Source organism: Tachyglossus aculeatus, chromosome 14 (genome assembly GCF_015852505.1).
Source record: "Tachyglossus aculeatus isolate mTacAcu1 chromosome 14, mTacAcu1.pri, whole genome shotgun sequence".
Lineage (NCBI taxonomy): Eukaryota > Metazoa > Chordata > Mammalia > Monotremata > Tachyglossidae > Tachyglossus > Tachyglossus aculeatus.
This window is the reverse complement of record NC_052079.1, coordinates 58,086,732-58,114,239: the sequence shown is the minus strand read 5'-3', so window position 1 is coordinate 58,114,239 and position 27,508 is coordinate 58,086,732. Positions and strand designations below refer to the sequence as shown.

Sequence of the window (27,508 nt, the reverse complement as noted above, 5' to 3'; positions counted from 1 at the left end):
GGAACTGAGGCACAGAGAAGTTAATTGACTTTCCCTAGGTCACATGACTCTCAGGCCCATGCTCTTTCCACTAGGCCACACTGCTTCTCTCCACTCCTCCTTCCATTCCGTGGCTGAAGTAGGGGCCGTGTGCCCTACCCTCACCCTTCTGACCTTAGCCTGCCTCCTGCCTGGAGATGCAGAGCTGCTGGGGGTAGGTAGTCTTTTAGACTGTGAGCCCACTGTTGGGTAGGGACTGTCTCTATGTGTTGCCAATTTGTACTTCCCAAGCGCTTAGTAAAGTGCTCTGCACATAGTAAGCGCTCAATAAATACGATTGATGATGATGATGGGGGTAGAGTTAGTTGGGTCCTTGGACGCCCCTTCTAGGACCCCAAACAGCCCCCTCCCACTACCAGAGTGCTCCTCTTCGTCAGAGTCTAGAACTCTGGGTGAGAAAAGAGCTAAAAATGTCCCCTTCCAATTTAAAGATGGCCTTCCGGGGACCTGTATATATGTTTGTACATATTTATTACTCTATTTATTTATTTATTTTACTTGTACATAGCTATTCTATTTATTTTATTTTGTTAGTATGTTTGGTTTTGTCTCCCCTTTTAGACTGTGTGCCCACTGTTGGGTAGGGACTGTCTCTATATGTTGCCAATTTGTACTTCCCAAGCGCTTAGTACAGTGCTCTGCACACAGTAAGCGCTCAATAAATATGATTGATGATGATGACCACCATCGATCGATCCATTGGGGGTATTTATTGAATGCTTACTGTGTGCAGAGCACTGTACTAAGCACTTTGGAGAGAACAGTGCAACAGAGTTGGCAGACACATTCCCTGCCTCCAACGAGCTTTCAGTCTAGATGGGGAGACAGACATAAAATATGAATAATTTATAATTATGTGATTTACCGATCTGTCCCCATAAGTGCTGTGGGGTTGAGGGTGGGGTGACTATCAAATCCCCTCTTTGCCCCAGGGTTAGTTCAGGCCAAAACAAGCCTGCAGGCCCGTCTCTCCCAGGAAGCCCTCCAACATTCTGGAAATGTTCCAAATGCCCTCTGGGAGCCCCGTCTGTAGCTGGACACCCGAACACACCTGTCGTTAATGACATAATAACAATAAGTATGGAACTTGTTAAGTGCTTACTACATGCCAACCACCGTTCTGTACCAAAGCGTTACTTCCCGTGACTCGGCCAAAACTGATTCCAGATGTTTTCCTGTCCAGGGTTCTTCTCTTCAACACCCGGCCCTCCTTGGCAAGCCTCTGGGTCCTGGGCCTCGGAAGCTGCATCACAGGGGAGGGGAGCGCGTGGCTCTAGACCGAGGGAGATGGGCTGGGGGGACTGTTTTGACCCGCCCTCGGTTCCGATGAGTAGTGAACTCCCATCAGATAGGGCACGTGTGAGGTCATTACGTGCGGTAGCGGTGGGCCCGGCAGGGTGTGTTTCATCCCCCGGGCCTCTCCGTGTGGCATCTCGGAGTGCCGACGGCGGCCACCCTGGTTCTAGTTGGCGACGACCCGGGTGCCGGTAGGGGTGGCGGCTCTCTCAAGTGACGTTTCCCCTTCTGCAGATGTGGACGAGTGCTCTCCGCCGGCTGAACCTTGCGGCGAAGGTCATAAATGTCATAATTCCCCTGGGAGTTTCCGCTGTGAGTGCCGGACTGGTTACTACTTCGACGGAATTAGCCGGACCTGTGTCGGTAGGTGTCTTCGTCAGTCTGCTCATCTGATGATGTTCTTTTGGATTTTTTTTAATGTATTTGTTAAGCGCCTGCTATGTGCCATGCACTGTGCTAAGCGCTGGGGTAGACACAAGCTAATCAGGTAGGACATAGTCCTCCAGTCTAGAGGGAGCTTAACCAAAACCTTTTCCAGTTTAAGGATGTAAGACCAGTACTTCATCAGATCTTCTTCCTGAAGTCGTAATGATTAGCAAAGGTAATGACTAATAGTAATAATTATTCCAGTATTTATTAACTGCTTTCCATGCCAAAACACTGGAATAGGAGCTGGACTATTACAAGGAAAGTAGATTGGGCTCCCCCAGGGAACTCACAGCCTGTGAGGGGGAAAGACCAGTGATTTTATCCCCATTCCCTAGGTGAGGCTCAGAACCGAGGCCCAGAGAGGTTTCATGACCTACCTAAAGTCACACAGCACCTGCGGTAGCGGCCAGAATTAGAACCCGAGTGCCCATTTTACCGCTCTTCCCGCAAGCCATGTGATCTTCGGCCTCTCTCCCCATCAGCACCCGAGGCTAAGGACTCCCTAGAGCTAGTGAGGGTAAAGGCATCTGGGAAACCCGGGACCAGACCGTCTGGGCCCCGGAGGGGGCCTCGGTGCTGACCGTCATCCGACGCTTTCCTCCCCGCAGACGTGAACGAGTGCCGGCGCTACCCGGGCCGGCTCTGCGGCCACAAGTGCGAGAACACTCCCGGTTCCTACTATTGCAGCTGCACAGTGGGCTTCAAGCTGTCCTCGGATGGCCGCTCCTGTGAAGGTAGGCCCCGGCCATCACGGCGGTCACTACGGCCCTGGCGGCCACAGAGGGGTTCCCCGGAAATGAGGGAGTCGCTATTCCAGGGACAGGTCACCCGACTGAGTGACTTTAGTTGGTTTTCATTCATTCCATTCAATTGTATTTATTGAGCACTTTCTGCATGCAAAGCACTGTACTAAGCATTTGGGGGAGTACAAAAGAACCATAAGCAGTCGCATTCCCCATTCACTTTCCCAAATGGAAATGTGAAGGACGGGGAATCTCAGCACTGGGATGTTCATTCGGGCCAGTCCTCCTGCTTCCAGGCTGGACAGATGCCCGGCTGAATCCCGGCTTTTCATTCAGTCATTCTATTGTATTCATTGAGTGCTGACTGTGTGCAAATAATAATAATAATAATAATAATGGCATTTATTAAGCACTTACTATGCAAAGCACTGTTCTAAGCACTGGGGAGGTCACAAGGTGATCAGGTTGTCCCACGGGGAGCTCACAGTCTTAATCCCCATTTTACAGGTGAGGTAACTGAGGCCCAGAGAAGTTAAGTGACTTGCCCAAAGTCACACAACTGACAATTGGCAGAGCCAGGATTTGAACCTATGACCTCTGACTCCAAAGCCCATGTTCTTTCCACTGAGCCATGCTGCTTCTTGTACTAAGTGCTTGGAAGAATACAATAGAATAATGAACAGATGCATTCAGAGGTCATGGGTTCAAAACCCGGCTCCGCCACTTGTCAGCTGTGTGAATTTGGGCAAGTCACTTCACTTCTCTGTGCCTCAGTTACCTCATCTGTAAAATGGGGATTAAGACTGTGAGCCCCCCCGTGGGACAACCTGATCACCTTGTAACCTCCCCAGTGCTTAGAACAGTGCTTTGCACGTAATAAGTGCTTAATAAATGTCATCATCATTATTATTATTATTCCCTGCCCACAACAAGCTTACAGTCTAGAAGGTCACAATGGGCAGAGGAGGTACTGTAATGACTGGTCCTGCGGGTGGGACTGAGGTTCTGATGGACAGCGGGCAGTGCCCGTCCTTACCACTGGACTCTGTCCTTCCTGATTACCTTGTATCTACCCCTGCCCTTAGTGCAGAACATAGTAAGTGGTTAACAAATAATTAAAATTATCATAATTATTTGACACCTAAAAAGAATTTTTTTGCCTTTAGATTTGAACGAGTGTGACAGCAGTCCCTGCAGCCAAGAATGTGCCAACGTTTTTGGCTCCTACCAGTGCTACTGTCGCCGGGGCTACCAGCTGAGCGACGTGGATGGAGTGACCTGTGAAGGTAAGCAGTGGGCCGACAAGTCGGTTACGACGGAGCAGAAGTCGCGACAGCCTAGCTGTCTCCTCTCTGATTCCTCTCACCCTTCGACGAAGGGAAAGTGCCGGGTGGGAGAATGGCAGGACTGTAGTTTGCTGGAAACCAGATTGTTTGGCAAAGATGATGCAAGGATATGACTCCCCAAGGTCCCGGTTTAACAAGAAGATGAGGGAAGCAGCGTGGTTTAGCGGAAAGAGTCCAGGTCTGGGAGTCAGAGGGCCTGGATTCTAATCCCGGCTCTGCCACTTATCTGCCGTGTGACCCTGGGCAAGTCACTTCACTTTTCTGGGCCTCAGTAACCAATCTGTAAATCCCGCCTGGATTACTGCATCAGCCACCTTGCTGACCTCCCTGCCTCCTGACTTTCCCTACTCCAGTCCATACTTCACTCAGCTGCCCAGACCATTTTTCTGCAGAAATATTTACGCCCTGTTTCCGCACTCCTCAAGAACCTCTGGTAGTTGCCCACTCACCTCCGCATCAGACGGAAACTCCTCACCATTAGCTTTAAATCCCTCAATCAACTTTGTCTCCTTCTATCCCCCCTCACTGCTCTCCTACTACATCCCAGCCCGCACACTCCACTCCATTAATGCCAATCTTCTCACAGTGCCTCGATCTCGTCTCTCTCACCGCACATGTCCTGCCTCTGGCCTGGAACACCCAGACAATTACTCTCCCCGTCTCCCTTCAAAGACTTACTAAAGGCCCATCTCCTCCAAGAGGCCTTCCCTGACTAAGCTCCCCTTTCCTCTTCTCCCACTCCCTTCCGCGTCACCCTGACTCGCTTCCTCTATTCATCCCCCCTTCCCAGCCCCACAGAACTCATGTCCATATCCATCAGTTATTTATTTATATTAATGCCTGACTCTCCCCGTAGAAAGTAAGCTTGTTGTGGGCAGGGAATGTGTACATTTATTATTCTATTGTACTCTCCCAAACCCTCAGTACAGTGCTTTGCACACAGTGAGCACTCAATACATGCAATTGAATGAATGAAGAATGTGTGTCTCCCCCTCTAGATTGTAAGATCATTGTGGGCAGGAAATGGGTCTGTTACATTGTCATATTGGACTCTCCCAAGCACTTAGTCCACAGTGAGCGGTCAGTAAATAGGACTGACCTCTGGCTTTTGCAGATATCGACGAGTGCGCGCTCCCCACGGGTGGGCACATCTGCTCCTACCACTGCATCAACGTCCCTGGGAGCTTCCAATGCACCTGCCCACCTTCGGGATACAGATTGGCCCCTAATGGACGCAACTGCCAAGGTGAGGAGAGTTGGGCATTGGAGGGCGCGGAGAGGGGCAGCGGGAAAGCTTGGGAAGACTCCTTGGAAGTTCTCCTTGAGAGCGGGGAACCAGGTCGTCCTCTCCCAGTTGCTTAGTGCTTAGTTAAGTGGTAGACCATGAGCTTCTGGAAGGCAGGAATCATGTCTACTAACTCTCGGGGACTCTCCCAAGTGGTCAGCACAGTGCTCTGCACTCAGTCTGTAATCTTCTTGAAGGCAGGAATTGTCTTTACTATTGGGGACTCTCCCACATGCTCAGCACTGTAAATACAATTAATTGATTAAATTCTCCCTCGTGGGGAAAGTCTAGATTCCTCTGGTTAAGCAGCTCCTGGGGTCACAGGCCATATGTAGGTCAAACATGGGGGAAGAATTTTGCATCTCTGCTCATTGGGGTGCCATTCCCCATTCCTCACCGCTCCATTTCGGACGTCCTCTTCCAGATATCAACGAGTGTGTCACCGGAATCCACAACTGCTCCGTCAACGAGACCTGCTTCAATGTCCAGGGGTCTTTCCGCTGCCTCTCCTTCCAGTGCCCGGAAAACTACCGCCGGTCTTCGGACTCGTAAGTAGGCAGAGCCCGAACGTGTGCCCTGAAGGCTTCGCCCTCAGCCGGTGTGGTCGGTGGCCGGTAGCCCTGCTCCGTCTCTTCTCTGCTGCGTGACCTGGGGCAAGTCACCTCGCTTCTCTGGGCCTCAGTTTCCTCACCTGTAAAATGGGAATGAAGACTGTGAGCCCCACGTGGGACATGGAATGGGCCCAGCCTGATTAGCTTCTATCTTCCCCAGCACTTACAATGGCACCCAGCATAAAGTAAGCGCTTAACGAATACCATTAAGAAAATAAAATGAAACAAAAAAAAGGGTCCCAGAAACTTGTCATGGGGCCCACGGCTTGTCACAACTTGGTTATGACCATAACATAACTAACCTGGGAGTCAGAAGGGCCTGGGTTCTAATCCTGCCTCTGCCACTTTTCTGCTGGGTGGGAGGGAAGGGACTATTCGGACTCTGCTTCTCCCAACCTCAGCCCTGATATGTGCCCGACATTTCATGGTGTAGTGGATAGAGCCCAGGCCTAGGAGTCAGAAGGTCATGGGTTCTAATCCCGACTCCACCCCTTGTCTGCTGTGTGACCTTGGGTATGTCACTTCACTGCTCTGGGCCTCAGTTACCTCCTCTGTAAAATGGGAATTGAGACTGTGAACCCCAAGTTGGGCAGGGACTGTGTCCAACCTGATGAACTTGTATCTACTCCAGCACTTAGAACAGTGCTTGGCACATAGTAAGCACTTAACAAGTACTGGAATTGCTATTATTATTATTTTAGCAGGTAATAACGTTTTCTGCACGTCAGCTACGGTGGTTCTTAGCTAATCAGTGGCGTAGCTAGAGTTGACTGGTTGAGGGACCCATGGCTTCCTTCTCTAGCTTTGTCTGCTGTTTGCTATCACTCTTTTCCCCAGGATCTGTCTATATTGCGTTCTTCACTCTTCTTAAACCTGTTCTTCTTTTTCGCCAAGGAGTTTGTTTCCCTCCCATCCCCTAGTCGGTTGAAAGCTGGGGGTACCCCCTAAATGACTGCAGGGAGGTTGTGTGATCTCTCCGTGGGCTTTTCACATCGGTCTTCATCTCTGAGCAGCTGAGAAACTACACTCGGTTTTCCCGCCGCCTCTCATTTGGAATTCCCTCACTGAGACCCCTTAATTGGGCCTGGCTTTCCCTGGGGCTTGAAAAAGATTGGGGTGTATTAGTGTGATGTTCAAATCCAATGTGTTTTCCAGCCACAAAGCCAAAGGGAGAAATCCTCGGGGCAAGAGGCGTTAGCCCAGACTGTGCCTAGCTGTGTCCGGGGTTTTTTCCCCCTCCCCTCGTTCTGTGCATCAGGCATGAGCTTTGTATTTTGACAGCTCTGCTGAGCACAGGACACTGACCCTCCCTAAATCAGTGCACAAAAGACAACAATTCAAGGAGATCCAAAACCAGCTGGTTAACGTCTCCGACACATTAAAGGATCCCCGGGCAATGTGCCCGAGGAGGCTGACCGGTGACCCTGAAAGGTGGCGGTGTCACGTGACTGCCACATCTTCTCCATCCGATTCCTTTCCCGCTTGGAAGCCGCATCTGGTACTCAACAGCACCGCAGCCCCGGGGATGGGGGAGATCCCAACAGGATGGTCTAGTGATTAGAGAACAGGCCTGGGTGTCAGAAGGACCTGGGTTCTAATCCCAGCTCTGCCATTGTGCCTGCCGGGTGACATTGACAAGTCACTTCACTTCTCTGGCCCTCAGTTTCCTCCTCTGTAAAATAGGGATTAAGACTGGAAGCCCCGTGTGGGACAGGGACTTTGTCCAACCTGATTAGCTTGGCTGTGCCTCAGCGCTTAGTACGGTGCCTGGCACATAGTAAACACTTAACAAATACCACCACCGTACCAGGAGGGACGGCTGTTCTCACGGAAAAAGCCAGTTCTGCCTCACGTAGGTTTGTGAACCGAATCAATCAATTGGTCAGCCTTGGGTAGAACTTTGTGCCAGGGCATTGGAGCATCCATCCAACCCTTGGAGAAGTGGTTTGCGTGGCGGGTATGGTGGGCACGGCAGAGGGGCCAGTGGGACTGGAGTTCATGGCCCTTGGTCTGGCCATAGCTAGTAGCTGATATGACCACTAAGCCATGAGAAGCAGCGTGGCCTAGTGGATAGAGCACAGGCCTAGGAGTCAGAAGGTCATGGGTTCTAATCCTGACTCTGCCACTTGTCTACTGGGTAACTGTGGTCAAGTAACTTCACTTCTCTGGGCCTCGGTTACCTCATCTGGAAAATGGGGATTGAAACTGAGATCCCCACATGGGACAGGGACTGTGTCCAACTTGATTTGCTTGTATCCACCCGAGCGCTTAGGTCAGCGTCTGCACATAGTAAACGCTTAACGAATATCAACATTATTTTTATCATCCAGTCCCTCTGGGGCCGTTTCCTCCTGCCCACAGAGAGGAAGCATTTAAGGGGTTCCAGGGAGAGCTGGGGGTTTGAAAACATGTCCCTTCCTGCTGCCTGAGATGGGGTTGTATCTACCCCAGTGCTCAGAACAGTGCTGGATGAATAGAAAGTGCTTAATAAATGCTATAGTAATAATAATTAATTCTACTACTACTACTGCTATTACTGCTACTAATAACAATAATAATAATGATAATAATCTGATGATCTAGCTGATCCCAGGAAGGAAAGAAACTTCTCCTGTGACCATCATCCCTCTCGAAGAGACTTGCGGGGAAGGTAGTGTGGTCTAGTGGACAGCTCGTCGGGAGGCAGGAGGCCTGGGTTCTTGTTCTAGCTCTGCTTCATGCTTGCTGGTTGACCTAGGGCCAGCCACTTAACCTCTCTGGGCCTCAGGTTTGGCATAGGTTATAATGACAATGAGTCACTTCCTCTGCTGACCTCACAGGGGGCAGGGAGCCTAAAATGAGGAAGAATTGGAGCTCTGTAGGAATGCCTTGGGTTGGGAGCTCTTTCTAATGTGTCGTTGGCTCAGCTCCTCAGGAGACAGGAGAAGAGGGGGAATGCAGGAATGCCTTCCGTCAGCCCGCTGGCCCCCATCTTAAGAGAAGTTGGTGTGCAAGGAAAGGAAACCAGGCAGAGGGCTCAAGATGAGGGCATTTCATGCCCTCGGGTTCCCCTCTCCTTTTTATTTGGGAAAAACAGGGACGCCGAGTGGATAGAGCATGAGAGTCGGAAGGACCTGGGTTCTCATCCTAGCTTTGCCACTTATCCGCTGTGTGATCTTCACTTCTCTATGCCTCAGTTCCCTCATCTGTAAAATGGGGGGATTCAGACTGTGAACCCCATTTGGGACGTGGATGGTGTCCAACCTGATTGGCTCGTATCTACCCCAGTGCTTAGTACGGTGCTTGGCACGTAGTAACCACTTAAAAAATATCTTTAAAAAAAGGATTTCGGTGGGTTCTAGAGTGGCACCCTGGGTGCATCTCCTGTGGGCCGACGCGGGTACGCAGTGCATACCTCTTGCGGGCCGATGTGGGAACTATGGGTGTACCTATTTGTGGGGTGATGTGAGAACATCGGGTGTACCAGGTGTGGGCCAATCCAGGAACACTGGATGTACCTGTTGAGGGCCAATGTGGGAATGCTGGGTGTTCCTGCCGTGGGCCGATGTGGGAATGCTGGGGATACCTGCTGTGGGCTAATGTGGGAATGTGGGGTGTACCTGTTATGGGCCAATGTGGGAAGAGTGAATGTACCTGTTGTGGACCAACAAGGGGATGCTGGATGTAATCGCCCCGGGCCAATGTGAGAATGCCAGATGTACCTGCTGAAGGTTGATGTGGAAACTCTAATTGTACTTGCCGTGGGCTGCAGAGGGAACACTGGTTGCCCCCGTTCTGACACGGCCCTTATCCCACAAGGAGCTCACCATCTAAGGAGTGAGGAGAACTGGCACCTACGCCCCATTTGTCAAATGAGAACACTGAGTCCCAGAAAGGTTGTGACATGTCCATGGTCACACAGCAGGCCGGGGGCAGAACCAGGATTAGAATCTGAGTCTCCAGATTTCCAGTCCTGGACTCTTTCCTCTCTGTCATGCAAAGGAGGAGCTTTAGAGGAGCTCAGCCCCATGCCCATTAACTCTGTGTGACATTACAAGTAGTAGTAGCAGTCATAGTTATGATTATTATTATTACTGTTATCATATTTGTTAAGCGCTCACTCTGTGTCAAGCTCTGTTCTAAGCACTGGGTAGGGACCAGTTAATTGAGTGGACACAGTCCTTGCCCACATGGGGCTCACAATCTAAGTAGTAGGGGGAACAGGTATATAATCTCCCCTTTACAGTAGAGGACACTGAGTCACAAAGAAGTGAAGTGGCTTGCCCAAGGTCACCCAGTAGGCAATTAGGCACTCATTCGGTGCAGAGCACTGTGCATCGTTCATTCATTCAATCGTATTTATTGAGCGCTTACTGTGTGCAGAGCACTGTACTAAGCACTTGGGAAGTACAAGTCGGCAACATATAGAGATGGGCCCTACCCAACAACGGGCTAACAGTCTAGAACCAAATACTCCCAGTTTTCCCGCCCGTTCCTTTGAAAGCTGCCACAATCCCTTGTCTGGGCTTTACGGAGAGGCTACCGAGAGCCAGCCGACACCAAGGTCTGGCTGGATGGGCTTGCTGGCCGGTCAGTCAGTCAGGTAGTCAATCGTATTTATTGAGCATTTACTGTGTGCAGAGCACTGTATTAAGCGCTTGGGAGAGTACAGTAGAACAGTGTAACAGATACATTCCCTGCCCATGACGAGTTTACGGTCTAGAGGGGGAGACTGACATTAATGTAAGTAAATTACGGCTATGGACATAAGTGCTGCAGGGTTGGGAAGGGGGATGAATAAAGGGAGCAAGTCAGGGTGACACAGAAGAGAGTGGAAGAAAAGGAAAAGAGGGCCAGTGGAGATGTGTGAGCTACACCTGTGAGTGACCAGATAGCCCCCGAAATAGAGTTTGGGGTTGATCTGGAGGAGTAGGGTTCCCTGAAATCCGAAAAGCTTTTTTTAGCTAGTCTTTTCCACCTCTTCCCCACCCTATGTTTCCCAAAAGGCCCGCTGTTGGGTAGGGACCGTCTCTATATGTTGCCAACTTGTACTTCCCAAGTTCTCAGTACGGTGCTCTGCACACAGTAAGCGCTCAATAAATACGATTGAATGAATGAATGAATGAACAGGCTCCAATCAACCCATCAATCAATAATATGTATTGAGCGCTTATTGCAACACCCCCCCTCCCCACCTGGACTGGCTTGAGTGTCCCCCCACAAACACCCATGCCCCTGGCCCTGCCTCAGCTCGGGGAGTTTTCGGAAGGTGGGAGAGGGCAGGAGGAGAGGAAGTAAGGGAGCTGGATAATCCCCAGCCCGCGAGATTGGGCTTCTAGACTGTGAGCCCATAGTTGGGTAGGGACCGTCTCTATATGTTGCCGACTTGTACTTCCCAAGCACTTTGTACAGTGCTCTGCACACAGTAGGCGCTCAATGAATACAACTGAATGAATGAATCAGCGCCTGGTTGGTGGAGACACTTTTGTACCCCGAGAGCTGCAGGCTCGGTAACTCTGACCCCACAGACTAGCAGGGAGGGAATCGTCCTCCCACCCGGTTCTCCCCCTGCTCCGGGGGCCGCCGATCCACACTTCGGCTAGCCAGTCCTATTTCTTGAGCGCCTCCCGTGTGCAGAGCACTGTCCTGAGTGCTTGAGAAAGTACACTATAACAACGTAATAGGCACATTCCCGGCTCACAAGGAGCCCTCAGTCTAGAGGGGGAGATGGACGTGAATAGAGATAATTAAATGGTGGAGATGTGCAGAAGTGCTGTGGGGCTGAGGGAGGGGGGAAGAAAGGCGGCTAATCCAAGGGCAAGGACCAGAAGGCCACCAGGGAGTTAGGGAACGTTCTGCCGGGGTGGACCTTCCGCCTGCTCAGAGGGAAAAGAGACGACTGCGGCTTCGATGGAGGCACGCGGGCAGAAGTTCTGGTCTTCCTCGATATTGGCAGGAACGGGACCCCTGTGCGGTCGGAGCACCGGCCAGACCGCTTTTCTGCAGCCCTGAGTCCCGGTGGGAAACGCTTACCAAGTAGACCACCCCCAGAGTCCCCTGTGGTCCCGCTGGCCCAAACCGCACCCCCCCTTGCCCACCCGCGCCCGCCTGGTGCCTGGCTTCCTGCTCGTTCACTAATCCTCCTCTTGTCTTGTGTTCTCACTTTCTTTTCTTGCAGTCGCTGTGAGCGCTTGCCTTGTAATGAAAGTAAGGAGTGCCTGAGCCTGCCTCTGAAAATAACCTACTATCACCTCTCTTTCCCCACCAACATCCAAGTTCCGGCCACCGTTTTCCGCATGAGCCCCTCCACCACTGTCCCGGGGGACATTGTCTCCCTGTCCATCACCGACGGGAATGAGGAGGGATTTTTCACCACCCAAAAAGTGGGCCGCCACCACACCGTGGTCCTCAGCGAGCCGATCCTGGAACCCAGGAACCTTCTCCTGACCGTTCAGATGGAGCTCACTCGCCACCGAACTGTCACCACGTTTGTCTCCAAGCTCTATATCTCTGTGTCCCCCGAGCTCTGAGAGCTTTTTGCCCGTGGCCTTTAGGGTCCCCCACCCCACCCCCGCCCTGACCAACGATGAATAAAGTTCCAATATCCGCTCTCTCGCCGCACGCCATTGTTGCCCCTCTTCTCTTGACTTCCTCCTCTCTCATCCTTCTCTCCATTTCCATCGCTGGCCTGTCTGGAATCCCATCGCCTCACGGTTCTTTATCAGATGTGCTCACGCGTCCCTATAGAGAGGTTATCTGGGGGGGGGGGGGGCGGGACAAGAGGACAGGCAGAGCGGAGGAGGTCGGTTCTCCAGGGCAGGAATCGGGCTGACTCCCTCCATCTGTACACCCTCAGGCGCTCAGCACAGTGCTCTGCACACCATAGACTGTCACCTTCTTCAGGGCAGGGATCGTGTCTACTAGCCCTAGTGAATTCTCCCAGGAGTTCAGCACAGTGCTCTGCACACAGCAGGCCATCGCGTCCTTCAGGGCAGGAATTGCGTCTACTAGCTCTAACTCTCCCCGGTGCTCAGCTCGGTGCTCTGCACCCAATAGGTGCTCAGCAAATACTACTGATTGACTGAACACAGTTGGAAGCAGCGGCAGAGAGGGTCAGCGGAATCCTAGTCGAAAGATTGTGCTTTCAGGATTTAAATGCTTTCGCCCTCTCTTTTGGACTTGGGAGGTTTGAGTGGACGATCGCTGGTGAAAGTTTAGCGTAGTTGAGTGGTGCATTCTGCTCTCTGAAAAGCCAAGCTCTAAATTGAGCCGAATCTTCCCCTTATTGAGAGGCGTGTACATTCGGCGGCGGCTGCCTGGGGTGGAGGGAACGGGCTCTGATTTACGCCCATCTCGGCCCCTGCCAACCCCTCGCACGGGGCAGGACTGGAGTTGTACTTCCGAATAAGAGACAGTGGAGGGTTTGCTAATGGGTCCAATTCTAGGGAGGGATCAGGTCTTGATTCACAGGAGATGTGAACTCCTTGTGGAAAGGGATTGTGTCTGTTAATTCTATGTTTTGTTTTGTTTTTTAATGGTATTTGTTAAGTGCTTACTATGTGCCAGGAACTTCTAAGCGCTGAGGTAGATCCAAGCTAGTCAGATTGGACACGGTTTCTGTCCCACGTGGGGTGCCTGATCTTGATCTCCATTGTAAAGATGAGGTAACGGAAGCACAGAGAGGTGAAGTGGCTTGCTCATGGTCACACAGAAGACAAGTGGTGGAGCTGGGATTAGAATCCTGGTCCTTCTGACTCAGACCTGGGCTCTATCCATGAGGCCACATTGCTTCTGTTGTATTCTCCTGATCACTTAGTACAGTGCTCTGGCCACTTTAAGCACTCAGTAAATATTACTGAGTGAAATTGAGGTCAGCACAATGTGGGAAGCAGCATGGCCTAGCGGATAGAGCACAGACCTAGAAGTCGGGAAGCTCTGGGTTCTAGTCCCGGCTCCACCACTTGTCTGATGTATGACCTTGGTAGCTTGCATCTACCCCAGCACTTAGTAAGCGCTTAACAAGTACTGTAGTACTCTAATCATAATTACGGTATTTGTTAAGCGCGTACGACGTGCCAGGCACCGTATGAAGCGCTGGGGTGGCTACCAGCAAATTCGGTTGGACACAGTCCCTGTCCCACTTGGGGCTCACAGTCTTATTCCCCATTTTACAGATGAGGTAACTGAGGCACAGAGAAGTGAAGCGACTTGCCCAAGGTCACGCAATAGACGGGTGGCAGAGCCGGGTTTAGAACCCATGACCTTCCGACTCCCAGGTGTCTGATCTAACCACTAGGCCATGCTGCTTCTTAAGGCCAAGATGCTTCTTGTACAATCTTGCAATTTTACAATCTTGCTCTAGATTGTGAACTCGTTATGGCAGGGAAAGTGTCTGCTAACTCTGTTGTACTGTACTCTCTCAAGTGCTTAGTACAGTGCTCTGCATATAGCAAGCACTCAATAAATTCCGTTGATTGATTGAGATACCATAAAAAAAGTTCCCACAGCTTCACCAATTGTCTAGAAGAGAAAACCGGCAGCATTGCCCTATAGTGGAACAGAACAGGGGAACAGAAAGGGAGTTGGAGCAGGATGAGGAGGCGAGGGACATAGTAAAAATCAGACCCAAAAGATCTTCCCCCCACAGTGACATGATCATTGAAAGGCCAAAAGTGTCAGGCTCTAATTGCCACAAAGTCCTGGGTTTATTCTGCTGAACTTTCCAGAGGAAGCCAAACTAAGTTCTTAGTACAGTGCTCCGTGCACAGTAAGCGCACAGTAACATGATCAATCAATTGTATTTATTGAACACTTACTACGTACAGAGCCTTGTACTAAGCACTTGGGAGAATACACTATATTCTATATATAGTGTATATATATAGACACACACATATATATACATATATATGTATATATACATATGTATATATATATATGTGTATATATATATATGTGTGTGTGTGTGTGTGTGTGTGTGTGTGTGTCTGTGTATGGTCAGACACATTCCCTGACCATAACGAACTTACAGTCTAGAAGGGGTGGCAGACAATATGAATTGATAAGTAAATACCATTTACTGATGGATTGTGGTACTCGTGGCTAGAGTCTGAGCATGTGTCTTCCTTGATTGAATTAAATATCTCCCAATTAATGTGATTTTTTTATACTTGTCACCCTGTTTTTGTGCTGTATCTGGGTGTGCCTGTCTTTTACATGGCATTTACACTCACAAACAGAACGCAGAGTGAATTTCTGTCTGGGTCCAATTCATTTTTTTCAGCAATTTCACTGATGCTTGAAAAAAATCTGGACCCAGTAGGCTGTTTGTTTTTTTTCTTTTGGAAATGGTGAGAGCTGGATAAGGGTTTCTGGAATGATATAATTGTGGTATTTGTTAAGCGTCTACAATGTACCAAGCACTGCACTAAGCGCTGAGGTAGATACATGCTAATCAGGTCGGACAAAATCCCCATCCCATATGGGGCTCACAGTCTCTGTAGGAGGTAGGAGGATTGAATCCCCATTTTACAGATGAGGAAGTTGAGGCCCAGACAACTGAAGAGACTTGTCCAAGGTCACACAGCAGGCCAGTGGCAAGGTTGGGATTAGAACACAGGGCCTGTGACTCTGCTTGTCAGTGCTCTTGACATTCTTCTAATGCGTCTGCGGGGTTAACTATCAACTCCCCTGCCTTAAGAAAAGCTGAGCTTTGATGGGGTCTGACCACAGATGAATTCTGAGTCCCATCCCAGCAGGCAGAGCTGGGAAGGGGAGGTGAGCAAAATCATAAGGAGAAGCAATATGGTGTAGTGGGTAGAGCATAGGCGCAGGAGTCAGAAGGTCATGCGTTCTAATCCTGACTCCGCCACTTGTCTGCTGTGTGACCTCGGGCAAGTCACTTCATTTTTCTGTGCCTGTTACCTCATCTGTAAAATGAGGATTGAGACGGTGAGCCTCACATGGGACAGGGACTGGGTCCAACCCGAATTGCTTGTATCCGCCCCAGTACTTAGTTCGGTGCCTGGCACATAGTAGTTGTTTAATGAGTACAACGATTTTATTATGAAGGACCTCCCTTCACGCAGATCGTCAGACTGGCCCTTTCAGGCCAAAAGATGCTTTTCTTCTCCTTCAGCAGGTTCTCGGCCCGAACCCAACCTGTCCTTTCTTTGGGCCGAGAGAGAACCGAAATTTCTGCAGAAAGACGAGATCTTGGGCCTCCTTTACTGGCCGAGATTGGGGGCCAAACAGGTGGCTCGAACCTTGACAAATGAGTCCTCTGTGGCCCTAGGCTAGCAACCAACCAGTGGGCATCATGGTCTAGTGGAAAGAGCCCGGACCTGGGAGCCAAAGGACATGAGTTCTAATCCTGGCTCCTCCACATGTCTCCAAAATGACCTTGAGCAGGTCACTTCGCTTCTCTGGGCCTCAGTTACCTCAACTGGAAAATGGGGATTAAGACTGTGAGCCTCATGTGGGACAGAGACTGCCAACCTGATTACCTTGTATCTACCCCAGTTCTTAGAACAGTGCTTGGCACATAATAAGCGCTTAACAAATACCACCATTATTATCATTATTATTAGGCCTTCAGGCACTCACAGTCTAATGGGGGAGACAGAAAATATTAGCAACCAGTGGGAGCAAGAGGAGGGAAGAATTGTAGCATCTAGACTGTAAGTTCATGATGGGCAGGGAACTTGCCTACCAACTCTTTTATACTGTACTCTCCCAAGAGCTTAGTACAGTGCTCTGCTCACAGAAAGCTCTCAATAAATACTATTGATTGATTGATTGAAGAAGCATATAGAATTTGTGACACTAAAGTTCCAACTCAGAGGCTCATTCCTTCTCGCCGGTGGTCAGCTCAGGGGCTGCAGTGGAGAAGCCCAAACCCAGCTTGCATCCAGAAATGCCCTTGGATATGACTTTGTCGTAATCCTCATCAGTAGTATTTATTGAGTGCCTCCCGGCTCAAACCCTTGGGACCACACAATAGACTTACATAGTTGTGGTCCTTGCCCTCAAGGAGCTCACAGTCGAGTGTGGGGAGACCTACACTGAGGAGACACAGCAGTGACAGCTCAATAAATAGGATCGATCGATTGATTGAGAATTACCGCCACGAGGAGGAAGAAGGGGATATGGGAGAGAGTTAGTGGTTAGGCAGTGAGGTATGTCAGATTAGTCCAGAGTGCTGATCAATTTATCAATCAATCAATGGTAGTTATTGAGCACTTAGGTGCAGGACACTGAACTAATAAGTGATTTATAATACATATTTTAAAGATATAAGTGAGTTGCCCAAGGTCACAGAGCAGACACGTGGTGGAGCTGGGATTAGAACCCAGGGCCTTTTGACTACCAGGCTGGGGCTCTAGCTGCTAGTCCATGCTGTTTCTCAATACACACCGTCGATGGATATTTCCAAGCCATAAGGAAAACAACGATCGCTGTGGGCAGGGAACATGTCGGCCAACTCTTTCGTCCTCTCCCAAGCACTTTGTACAATGCTCCGCACACAGGAAGCGCTTCATAAATACCACTGACGGTGAGCTGAAATGCTGAAAGCATTGTGGGCTTTCTTTATTTCCTGAACTATTACCGTTTATTCTTCTGTGTTCAGAATAACTTCTTTTAAAGAACAAATATTTCTGCTAGAAAACGCGGTATTCCTCGGGTGTCTGGATGCATTGGGAACTTGTATTTCCAAGACGGCAAATCAATAAATCTGCCTCGTCTAGGCCTGAGGACAAAGTCTGGGGATCTATCCGCTGGCTTGCATTCTGTTTGGTAAACCGATTCTCTTAACACTGAGTGGTTTGTAATGTCAGAATAAAAGTGCCTTTGTCGTTAGGTGGGTCCTCTCATTTTTAAAGAGGAATTGGAGAAATCTGATCTCTTATCTCTCAAGAGTGAAATTTCTTGGCTCCCAGAACACCCGGAGCACTGCAGGAGTACTGTCTAGCAGCAGGAGGACTGGAAAGCAGTGTGGTCTAGTGGATAGAGCCTAGGCCTGGGCGTCAGAAGGACCTGGGTTCTAATTCTGGCTCCGCCACTTGTCTGCTGTGTCACCTTGGACAAGTCACTTAATTTCTCTGTGTCTCAATCAGTAAAATAGGGAGTAAGACTGTGCTCCCCATGTAGGGCAGAGACTGTGTCCAATCTGATTAGCTTGGCTCTACCCCAGCATGTAGATCGGTGCTTGACACATAGTAAGCGCCTAACAAACACAGTCAGTACAGTCAACCGCTTAGTACAGCGCTCTGCACACAGTTAGTGCTCAATAAATATGATTGAATGAAAGACCATTATTGTAATTGTTATTATCATTAGTCCTATTCCAAAACGAGGGAAAATTCAGAAGAAAAATGGCCAATATCGCAGAGCCAGCCTGCTGAATTGTCAGTGGCTCTGCTTCATTCTGACCCCAAGCCACTGCAGGGAACTTCTTACCCTCATGCCCTCATCCACTCTCTTAGTGGACTGCAGTTCTGTGGGGTGGGAGGGACTCTTTCACTGAACGTTTTGGGTCGATTCTGGTTCCTCGTAGAGTGAGACACGAGAAGACCGACACCGTCCGCTGTATTAAGTCCTGTCGGCCCAACGACGTCAACTGTGTGCTGGATCCGGTCCACACGGTGTCCCATACGGTCATCTCTCTTCCCACCTTCCGGGAATTCGTCCGCCCCGAAGGTAAGCAGCCGCCGCATGCTTCCATTTCAGCGTCTAAGCGAGCCAACCAGAAACACCTGGGAGGGCGGAGAATGGGTCTGGGGTGCCAGCTTGTGCTGCTGCCTCGCCAACGGTTGTTCAAAACCTCCTCTTCGTTTTGAGAAGAATCAATCGTCACTGACCTCGCTCCGGCTGAGGGTCATCACGAAGCCCCTCCTGCCTCCCACCTGGTGACCAGGAGATGCAGAGGATGGAGGGGGCTTCCGGGAACCATCCCCGTCACCTTCCTGCTGCCCGACTTCTCCAGAAATACTCTCGATAGGTCAATGTAGAGGGGCGGCCTCCAATTTATGGACATCGTACTTCCATGTCCCTTTCCCGTGTGCATACATGGATTATATTTCATCATCAGGAATGTTGTCTTTTGCAAACGAAGGACGAGCGCAGCCACATACACATAATGCACATACATGTCCAGCCAGACACAAACTACACACACAACACAGTCCAGAGAAACAGCAAGGCATAATAGAAAGAGCACAGAGCTGGGAATCTGAGGACCTGGATTCTAATCCCGAGTCTGCCACTTGTCTGCTCTGTGACCTTGAGCAAGTCACTTCACTTCTCCGGGCTTCAGTTACCTCATCTGAATAAGGGGAATTCGATACTTGCTCTGCCTCACGTGGGATAGGGACTGAGTCCAACCTGATCAGCTTCCATCTATCCCAGCTCTTAGAAAGTGCTTGACACATAGTGAGTGCTTTAAGAAGAGCCATTAAAAAACAGACACACATGTACACACACAACCTACATGTGTAAACATACACACATAAACACACACACACCCTAGGAGACTTCTCCAGTGCCTGTTTTCTGTGTAGGGTTTAGGTTGCCATTATTTTGTTAGATGACAAAAGCAGAACTCTAAAACCAGGAGAACAATTCCCAGGTTTTCCACCTCAGGAATGTTATTCCAGATAGAAGATGGAGCAAATCCATTCCCCTGCACAGACTTTCCAGATTCCCAGTTCTCGGTCGGAGGACTGCGGGGTCCATAGTGGTGACTGGTCTTCTCCCAGAGTTCCCAGCATGGTGGGATGAAGCGGGAAGGTCCTCGGGGTGCCCTTGGAGATTGGGGTGCCGCCACCTCGGACTCCATCCATGTGTGAGGACACCCTTCCTGGTGCCTCCGAGGGGTAGGGCAGAGGTCCATTTGGCTCCCTGGGAGAACAGGCTGTCAGTGGGATGGGGGTTGTACCCATAGACTTCCACCTTCATGGTCTGGAACAAACCGGAACCAGTGTGAGCCCGTTGTTGGGTAGGGACCGTCTCTATATGTTGCCAACTTGGACTTCCCAAGTGCTTAGTACAGTGTTCTGCACACAGTAAGCGCTCAATAAATGCGATTGAATGAATGGATGAACTGGAACCAGTGTGGCCTAGTGGATAGAGCCTGGGTCTGAGAGTCGGAAATAGCTGGGTTCTAATCCACCACTTGTCTGCTGTGTGACCTTGAGCAAATCACTTCACTTCTCCGGGCCTCAGTTACCTCATCTGTAAAATGGGGATTAATGTGGGACTAGGACATGATTAGCTAGTATCTACCCCAGCAGTTAGTACAGTGCTTGGCACATAATAAGCGCTTGACAAACACCATAACAAAGAAACCCAAAGAACCCTAGGGGTTCCTGACCAACCCCTTTCATCCACACGTTGAGCTATCAAGGGTATTTCTGGAGAAGTCGGTCGGCGTGGAGGGGATGGGGGAAGGTTCCCGGAGCCCCCCGCCCCAACCCTCTGCAGCTCTGGGTAGCCGGCGGGCCTCCCGACCGCCCTAGGCCGGAGAGAGGTCAGCGCTGATCGGTTTGTCCTTGCTTCGGTTCCCAGAGATCATCTTCTTGCGGGCCATCACCCCGGCCTACCCCGCCAACCACGCCGACATCATCTTTGACATCACGGAAGGGAATCTCCGGGACTCCTTCGACATCATCAAGCGCTACATGGACGGCATGACTGTGGGTGAGCAGCGTGTTCTGGCCGCGGCCTGCGGGGAGGGTGGGTGGGCTGACTGGGCACGCCCCAGGACCCATCTCTCATTCATTCACTCATTCATTCATTCATTCATTCAACCGTATTTATTCTGATGTGCTCCAGGCAGTCAAACCCGCTTTTACCCCACAAGATTGAACACCATCTGGGTAGTCCCTGCTCCTGGTGGGGGGAGCCAGGTCACAGCCCCTCCTCCACCACTTCCCCAGTCTCCAGGTGGCATTTAACTCGCAGTGGGGAGAAGAGAGAGAATAATAATTATTATTATGGTATTTGTTAAGCATTTAGTATGTGCCAAGCAATGTTCTAAACTCTGGGGTGGATACGAGGTAATCAGATTGTCCCATGTGGGGCTTTGAGTCTTAATCCCCATTTTACAGATGAGGTACGGAGAAGTGAAGCGACTTGCCCAAGGTCACACACCAGACAAGTGGCAGAGCCGGGATTAGAACCCATGACCTCTGGATCCCAAGTCTGTGCTCAATTCAATCATATTTATTGAGCGTTGAGTATACTGGAAGAGTCTCCTAATCATAATAATAATGGTATTTGTTAAGTGCTCACTATGTGCCAAGCACTGTTGTAAGCACTGGGGTAGATACGAGTTTGTCAGGGTGGACACAGTCCTTGTCCCAAATGGAGCTCACACTCTTAATCCCCATTTTACAGATGAGGGAACCAAGGCCCAGAGAATCAATCAATCAATCAATCGTATTTATTGTGCGCTTACTGTGTGCAGAGCACTGTATTAAGCGCTTGGGAAGTACAAGATGGCAACAAGTGAAGTGAAGAGAAGTGAAGTGATTTGCCCAAGGCCAAACAGCAGACAAATAGTTGATCCGAGATTAGAACCCATGACCTTCTGACTCCCAGGCGTGTGCTCTATTCATTCAATCGTATTTATTGAGCGCTTACTGTGTGCAGAGCACTGTACGCCATGCTGCTTCCCCAGAAGATAAGTGACTTGCCCAAGGTCACACAGCAGGCTGGAGTCAGAGCTGGGATGAGAACCCAGCTCTCCTGATTTTTCCAGGCCCTTTCCACTAGGCTTCCCTGCTTCCCGTGAAATAATAGCCAGCTCTCCCATGGTGGAACTTCTCTGACTCAATAGAAAGCACTGGATGTAGATTTAGCTGTTATCTAGCTTTTAGGGGCAATGTGGCTTAATGACGGCATTTTTATTTAAGCGCTTACTATGTGCAAAGCACTGTTCTAAGCACTGGGAAGAATACAAGGTGAGCAGGTTGTCCCACGGGGGGCTCACAGTCTCAATCCCCATTTAGCTTAGCTAGAGCCCAGGCCTGGGACTCAGAAGAATCTGGGTTCTAATCCTGACTCCGCCGCATGTCTGCTGTGTGACCTTGGGCAAGTCACTTAGCTTCTCTGGGCCTCAGTTACCTCATCTGTAAAATGGGGATTGACTGTGAACCCCATGTGGGACAGGGACTGCATCCAAACTGATAAGCCTGTATCTACCTCGGGGCATAGAACAGTGAGTGGCACATAGTAAGCGCTTAACAAGTACCAGAATTATTAATTATTATTATTGTCTACAATTGACCAAGAGCACACTTCTGGATTATTTTGGTAAAAAAGGCATCTGGTCCTGGGGCAGGAACCTATCCCCTGATCATAAGACTGTTCTGCTGGGCAAACTGCTTTGGACTGATGCCAGTCCACAAAAGCCCTAGACTACATTTCTCTGTCTTGGGGGACTCTAGACTGTAGACCGTAAGCACGTGGTGGGTAGGGAATGTGCCTGCCAACTGTGTTGTATTGTCCTCTCCCAAGCACTTTGTAAGCACACAATAAGCACTCGATGAATATGATCGATTGATTGATTGACTTTCCAGGCCTCCTGAGGCACGTTTCCTGAGCCCCTTCACTCAGTCGTATTTATTGAGTGCTTACTGTGTGCAGAGCACTGTAATAAGTGCTTGGGAGAGGACAATACGACAATGAACAGACACACTGCTTGCACTTGGATTTTCTCCCTTTACCCTTCCCTCATCTCCACAGCGCTTGTGTCTGCATCTGTCATTTATTTATTTATATTAATGTCTGTCTCCCCCTCTAGACTATAAGTTCCTTTTTATGGTGTTTGTTAAGCACTTACTATGTGTCAAGTACTGGGGTAGGTACAAGTTGACCAGGTTGGACACAGTCTCTGTCCCACACTGGGCTCACAATCTAAGTAGGAGGGAAATCAGGTATTGAATCCTCATTTTACAGATGAGAAGTGATGTGACTTTCTCAAAGTCACACAGCAGGCAAGCGGCAGAACCGGAATTAGAATCCAGGCCCTCTGATTCCCAGGTCCATCATCATCAATCGTATTTATTGAGCGCTTACTATGTGCAGAGCACTGTACTAAGCGCTTGGGAAGTACAAATTGGCAACATATAGAGACAGTCCCTACCCAACAGTGGGCTCACAGTCTAAAAGACTGTGAGGTCCAGGCTCCTCACACTAGGCCACACTGCCTCTTTGTACACAGGGAATATGTCTACCAATTCAATGGTGTCTGTTAAGCATTTACTTTGTGCCAGGCACCGTCCTAAGCACCGGTATAGATAAAAGTTAATCAGGTTGTACACAGTCCCTGCCCCACATGGGGCTTACAGTCATAATTTCCATTATACAGATGAGGTAACGGAGGACCAGAGAAGTGAAGTGAGTTGCCCAGGGTCACGTAGCAGACAAGGGCAGAGCGGGATTGGAACCCAGGTCCTTCTGACTGCCGGGCCCGTGCTCTATCTTCGAGGCCATGCTGCTCTTACAGCATACTCTCAGGCTCTCTCAATTCCTGGGGAGCCTGTGGGGACGAGAACACTGTACTAAGGGCTTGGGAGAGCCCTATACGACAGTAAACAGATCCATTCCCCAGCCGATTTCCGATTCCCCAATGGAGAAGGGATCGGCTCCAGCCGGAGGAGGCCGAGGAGGTTTACCTTGTGCCTGTAGCCTTTCTCCTTCTGCTTGCCTCTCCTCCGGAGGACGGGCAGCTCTTCGAACTGATGCCGGCCTTCGAAGAACACGATGGCTTTTCCGGCCACCCATGCTCGCTCGGACGTTTCGCCCAAGGCCTCCACCTAGTACTGGCGATAAGGTCTCCGGGTGGAAGCTAGGAAGGGGGGACACAGAAACGGGTCACGGGATCGCGGCTCTTGGGACCCCCACGGAGCCGTTATCTCCTTTGCTTCGCTCCGGGGTGTGGGACCACCAAGAAAGGCTGAAAAATGAGGAGCCCTCGGGGAAGGCCGGACTGTCCAGTCAATCGATGGTATTGATTGGGCACTTACTGTGTGCAGAGCTTTATGCTAAACGCTTGGGAGAACTTGATCAGACTGTGAGCCCCATGTGGGACAGAGACTGATTAACAAGTGTTTAGGGAAGTGCTGGGCACACAGTAAGAGCTCATTAAATTCGATTGACTGATTGATTGATTGACAAAGCTAAGCTTCCAACTGCCCCGTGGGCTTGGATGCTTCTGCCCTGGGCAGGTAGTTCTGATCAGTGCCGCTTTGCACTGTCACCTGTAAGGGGCGCTGTTGGACCTTTAAACTTCCACGTGTCACATCGCAATCCAATTTGGATTTCCTTCCCTTCCCCACCAGAAAACTCAATGAATTGCTTGCTATCACAGCAGTACTTAAACTTGAATCTTAGTATAAGGAATATTTGTTCCAGAAGGGTGAGAAATCCATTTGGAATTATCGTTAAAGTCTTCAGGTGGGTTGGCAGCTTCGTGTGCACGCAAAGTGATTTCACCCCTAGCAGCCCCCCGCCGTTGTTTCCCGACACCTTCCCAAATATTAGCGCGGGAGTGTGGAAACACAGGGTACAAATCAATCAATCAGTAATCATTACTGAACACCGACTGTGTGCAAAGTAGAACCAGCAGGGTCAATAGCCGCGTGGCTCAGTGGAAAGAGCAAGGGCTTGAGAGTCAGAGGTCAGGGGTTCGAATCCCGGCTCCGCCAGTTGTCATCAGTCGTATTTATTGAGCGCTTACTGTGTGCAGAGCAGAGTAAGTTGTCAGCTGTGTGACCTTGGGCAAGCCACTTAGCTTCTCTGTGCCTCAGTTACCTCATCTGCAAAATGGGGATTAAGACTGTGAGCCCCAAGTGGGACAACCTGATCACCTTGTAGTGCTCAGCGCTTAGAACAGTGCTTTGCACATAGTAAGTGCTTAATAAATGCCATTATTATTATTATTATTATTTATTACTTTGTTTTATTTGTACGTATTCATTCTATTTATTTTATTTTGTTAATATGTTTTGTTTTGTTGTCTGTCTCCCCCTTCTAGACTGTGAGCCCGTTGTTGGGTAGGGACCGTCCCTATATGTTGCCAACTTGTACTTCCCAAGCGCATAGTACAGTGCTCTGCACGCAGTAAGCGCTCAATAAATACGATTGAATGAATGAATGAATTGTAGCTCCCCAGCGCTTAGAACAGTGCTTTGCACATAGTAAGCGCTTAACATATACCGCCATTATTATTATTAATAGACATGAATTTGCAGTCTAGTGGAGGATAAAGACACAAAAATAATTTACAGAGAGGAGAAATAGAGAGGCCTAATGGGTAGAGCGCAGGACGGGGAGTCAGAAGGACCTGGGTTCTAATCCCAGCTCTGCTACTTGTCACCTGTGTGACCTTGGGTGAGTCACTTCACTTCTCTGTGCCTCAGTTACCTCCTCTGTAAAATGGGGATTAAAACTGTGAGCCCCATGTGGGACGGGGACTCTGCCCAACCCAACTAGCTTGTATCTACCGCGGTGCTTAGTACAGTGCCTGGCATATAGTAAGGTCTTAAAAAATACCCTTAAAAAAGATATTTATTGAGCAATTACTGTGTGCAGAGCACTCAAATGAGCGCTTGAGAGAGTACAATACAATAGAGTTGGCAGACATGATCCCTGCCCACAAAGAGTTTACAGTCTGGAAGGGGAGACCCGCACTGCTGTGTGTCCATGGGCAAGTCTCTTTACTTCCCTGAGCTTCTGCCTCAGTTTCCCTAACAGTAAGATGAAGATTCAATCCCTGTTCTCCCCTCTTTCATATACCGTGAGCCTCTTGTGGGACAAGAACTGTTTCCAAACTGATTATCATGGATCTACTTCAGCACTTACCACAGTGCTTGCATGTAATAGTAATAATAATAAAATAATAATAATGTTGGCATTTGTTAAGCGCTTACTATGTACAAAGCACTGTTCTAAGCGCTTGGGGGGATACAAAGTGATCAGGTTGTCCCACGTGTGGCTCACAGTCTTAATCCCCATTTTACAGATGAGGTAACTGAGGCTCAGAGAAGTTAAGTGACTTGCCCAAGATCACACAGCAGACATGTGGCGGAGCTGGGATTCGAACCCATGACCTCTGACTCCAAAGCCCGTGCTCTTTCCACTGAGCCACGCTGCTTCTCTAATGTAGTAAGCAGTTAACAATAATAATAATAATTAATAATACTTCTAGACTGTGAGCCCACTTTTGGGCAGGGACCGTCTCTATATGTTGCCAACTTGTACTTCCCAAGCGCTTGGTACAGTGCTCTGCACACAGTAAGCGCTCAATAAATACGATAGATTGATTGATTGATTAATTATGGTAATTGTCAAGTGCTTACTAGTGCCAGGCACCGTACTAAGCACTGGGGTGGATACAAGCAAAACGGGTTGGACACAGTCCCTGTCTCATGTGGGGCTTACATTCGCAATCCCCATTTTAAAGATGAGGTAACTGAGGCCCAGAGAAGTGAAGTGACTTCCTGAGGTCACTCAGCAGAGAAGTGGCGGAGTAGGAATTAAACCCCGCGACCCGTGCTCTATCCACTAAGCCATGCTGCTACTAGTCTCATTATTATTATCACTGCTGAACAAAGGAAAAGTGGGTCTGTATTTAATTTAGTGCTAAATCATCATCATCAATCGTATTTATTGAGTGCTTACTGTGTGCAGAGCACTGTACTAAGCGCTTGGGAAGTCCAAGTTGGCAACATCTAGAGACAGTCCCTACCCAACAGTGGGCTCACAGTCTAACAGGGGGAGACAGAGAACAAAACCAAACATACTAACAAAATAAAATAAATAGAATAGATATGCACAGGTAAAATAAATAAATAAATAGAGTTACAAATATGTACAAACATATATCATCATCATCATCAATCGTATTTATTGAGTGCTTACTATGTGCAGAGCACTGTACTAAGCGCTTGGGAAGTACAAATTGGCAACATATAGAGACGGTCCCTACCCAACAGTGGGCTCACAGTCTAACAGGGGGAGACAGAGAACAAAACCAAACATACTAACAAAATAAAATAAATAGAATAGATATGTACAAGTAAAATAAATAAATAAATAGAGTAACAAATATGTACAAACATATATACATATATACAGGTGCTGTGGGGAAGGGAAGGAGGTAAGATGGGGGGGATGGAGAGGGGGACGAGTGCTAAAGCACTGAGGGCTGTAAATTATGTAGCACAGTGCTGTGGGTGGTTCATTCAATTGTATTTATTGAACGCTTACTGTGTGCAGAGCACTGTATTAAGATCTGGAGAGAATATGGTGCAAGAGACTTGGTAGATTAATTGTGACAGAAGTGTTGAGGGAGTCATCGGAGGACTGGAAGCTAGCTGATCCTCAACATGCTGTCGTGGGGGGTACGATCTGCACAGCACGCATATGCTGAAAGTGGGCCGGGGGCAACTAACCTAATCTACCTGGAAAAAAAAATTGGAATACTTGGATGGAAATTGGATTTGGCAATGGGTTTTTCCCTGGATTTGGTAACAGGTTTTTGGCTAGACTGAAAGTTCTCTGCTCTGGAATGGAAAAGCAGTGTGGCCTAATGGAAAGAGGCACACACACACCCATTGGAAAATATGTGATGTTTGCTTTGAAAAGGTAACTTTGCAGCAGAGAAAGCAATTAATAAAGGTTAAGTGGGAATCCCAATCCCTGTTTTAGACAGGCGGAGTCGTGGAAGAATTCAGATTTGTCTTGGTGAATTGCCTGTCTTGGTGGAGGCCGGCA

The 27,508-nt window shown here is 49.2% G+C and overlaps 1 protein-coding gene across 1 annotated transcript in view; it reads left to right on the top strand.

The window, feature by feature from the left end:
• Positions 1-27,508, top strand: part of FBLN1 (fibulin 1) — an 87,263-nt gene that overhangs the window by 46,998 nt on the left and 12,757 nt on the right. Inside the window, exons 10-16 of the mRNA XM_038756438.1 lie at positions 1,570-1,698; positions 2,373-2,498; positions 3,674-3,793; positions 4,968-5,099; positions 5,563-5,686; positions 18,285-18,427; positions 20,294-20,425. Of these exons, the coding sequence (XP_038612366.1) occupies positions 1,570-1,698; positions 2,373-2,498; positions 3,674-3,793; positions 4,968-5,099; positions 5,563-5,686; positions 18,285-18,427; positions 20,294-20,425 (906 nt within the window). The remainder of the gene's footprint in view (positions 1-1,569; positions 1,699-2,372; positions 2,499-3,673; positions 3,794-4,967; positions 5,100-5,562; positions 5,687-18,284; positions 18,428-20,293; positions 20,426-27,508) is intronic.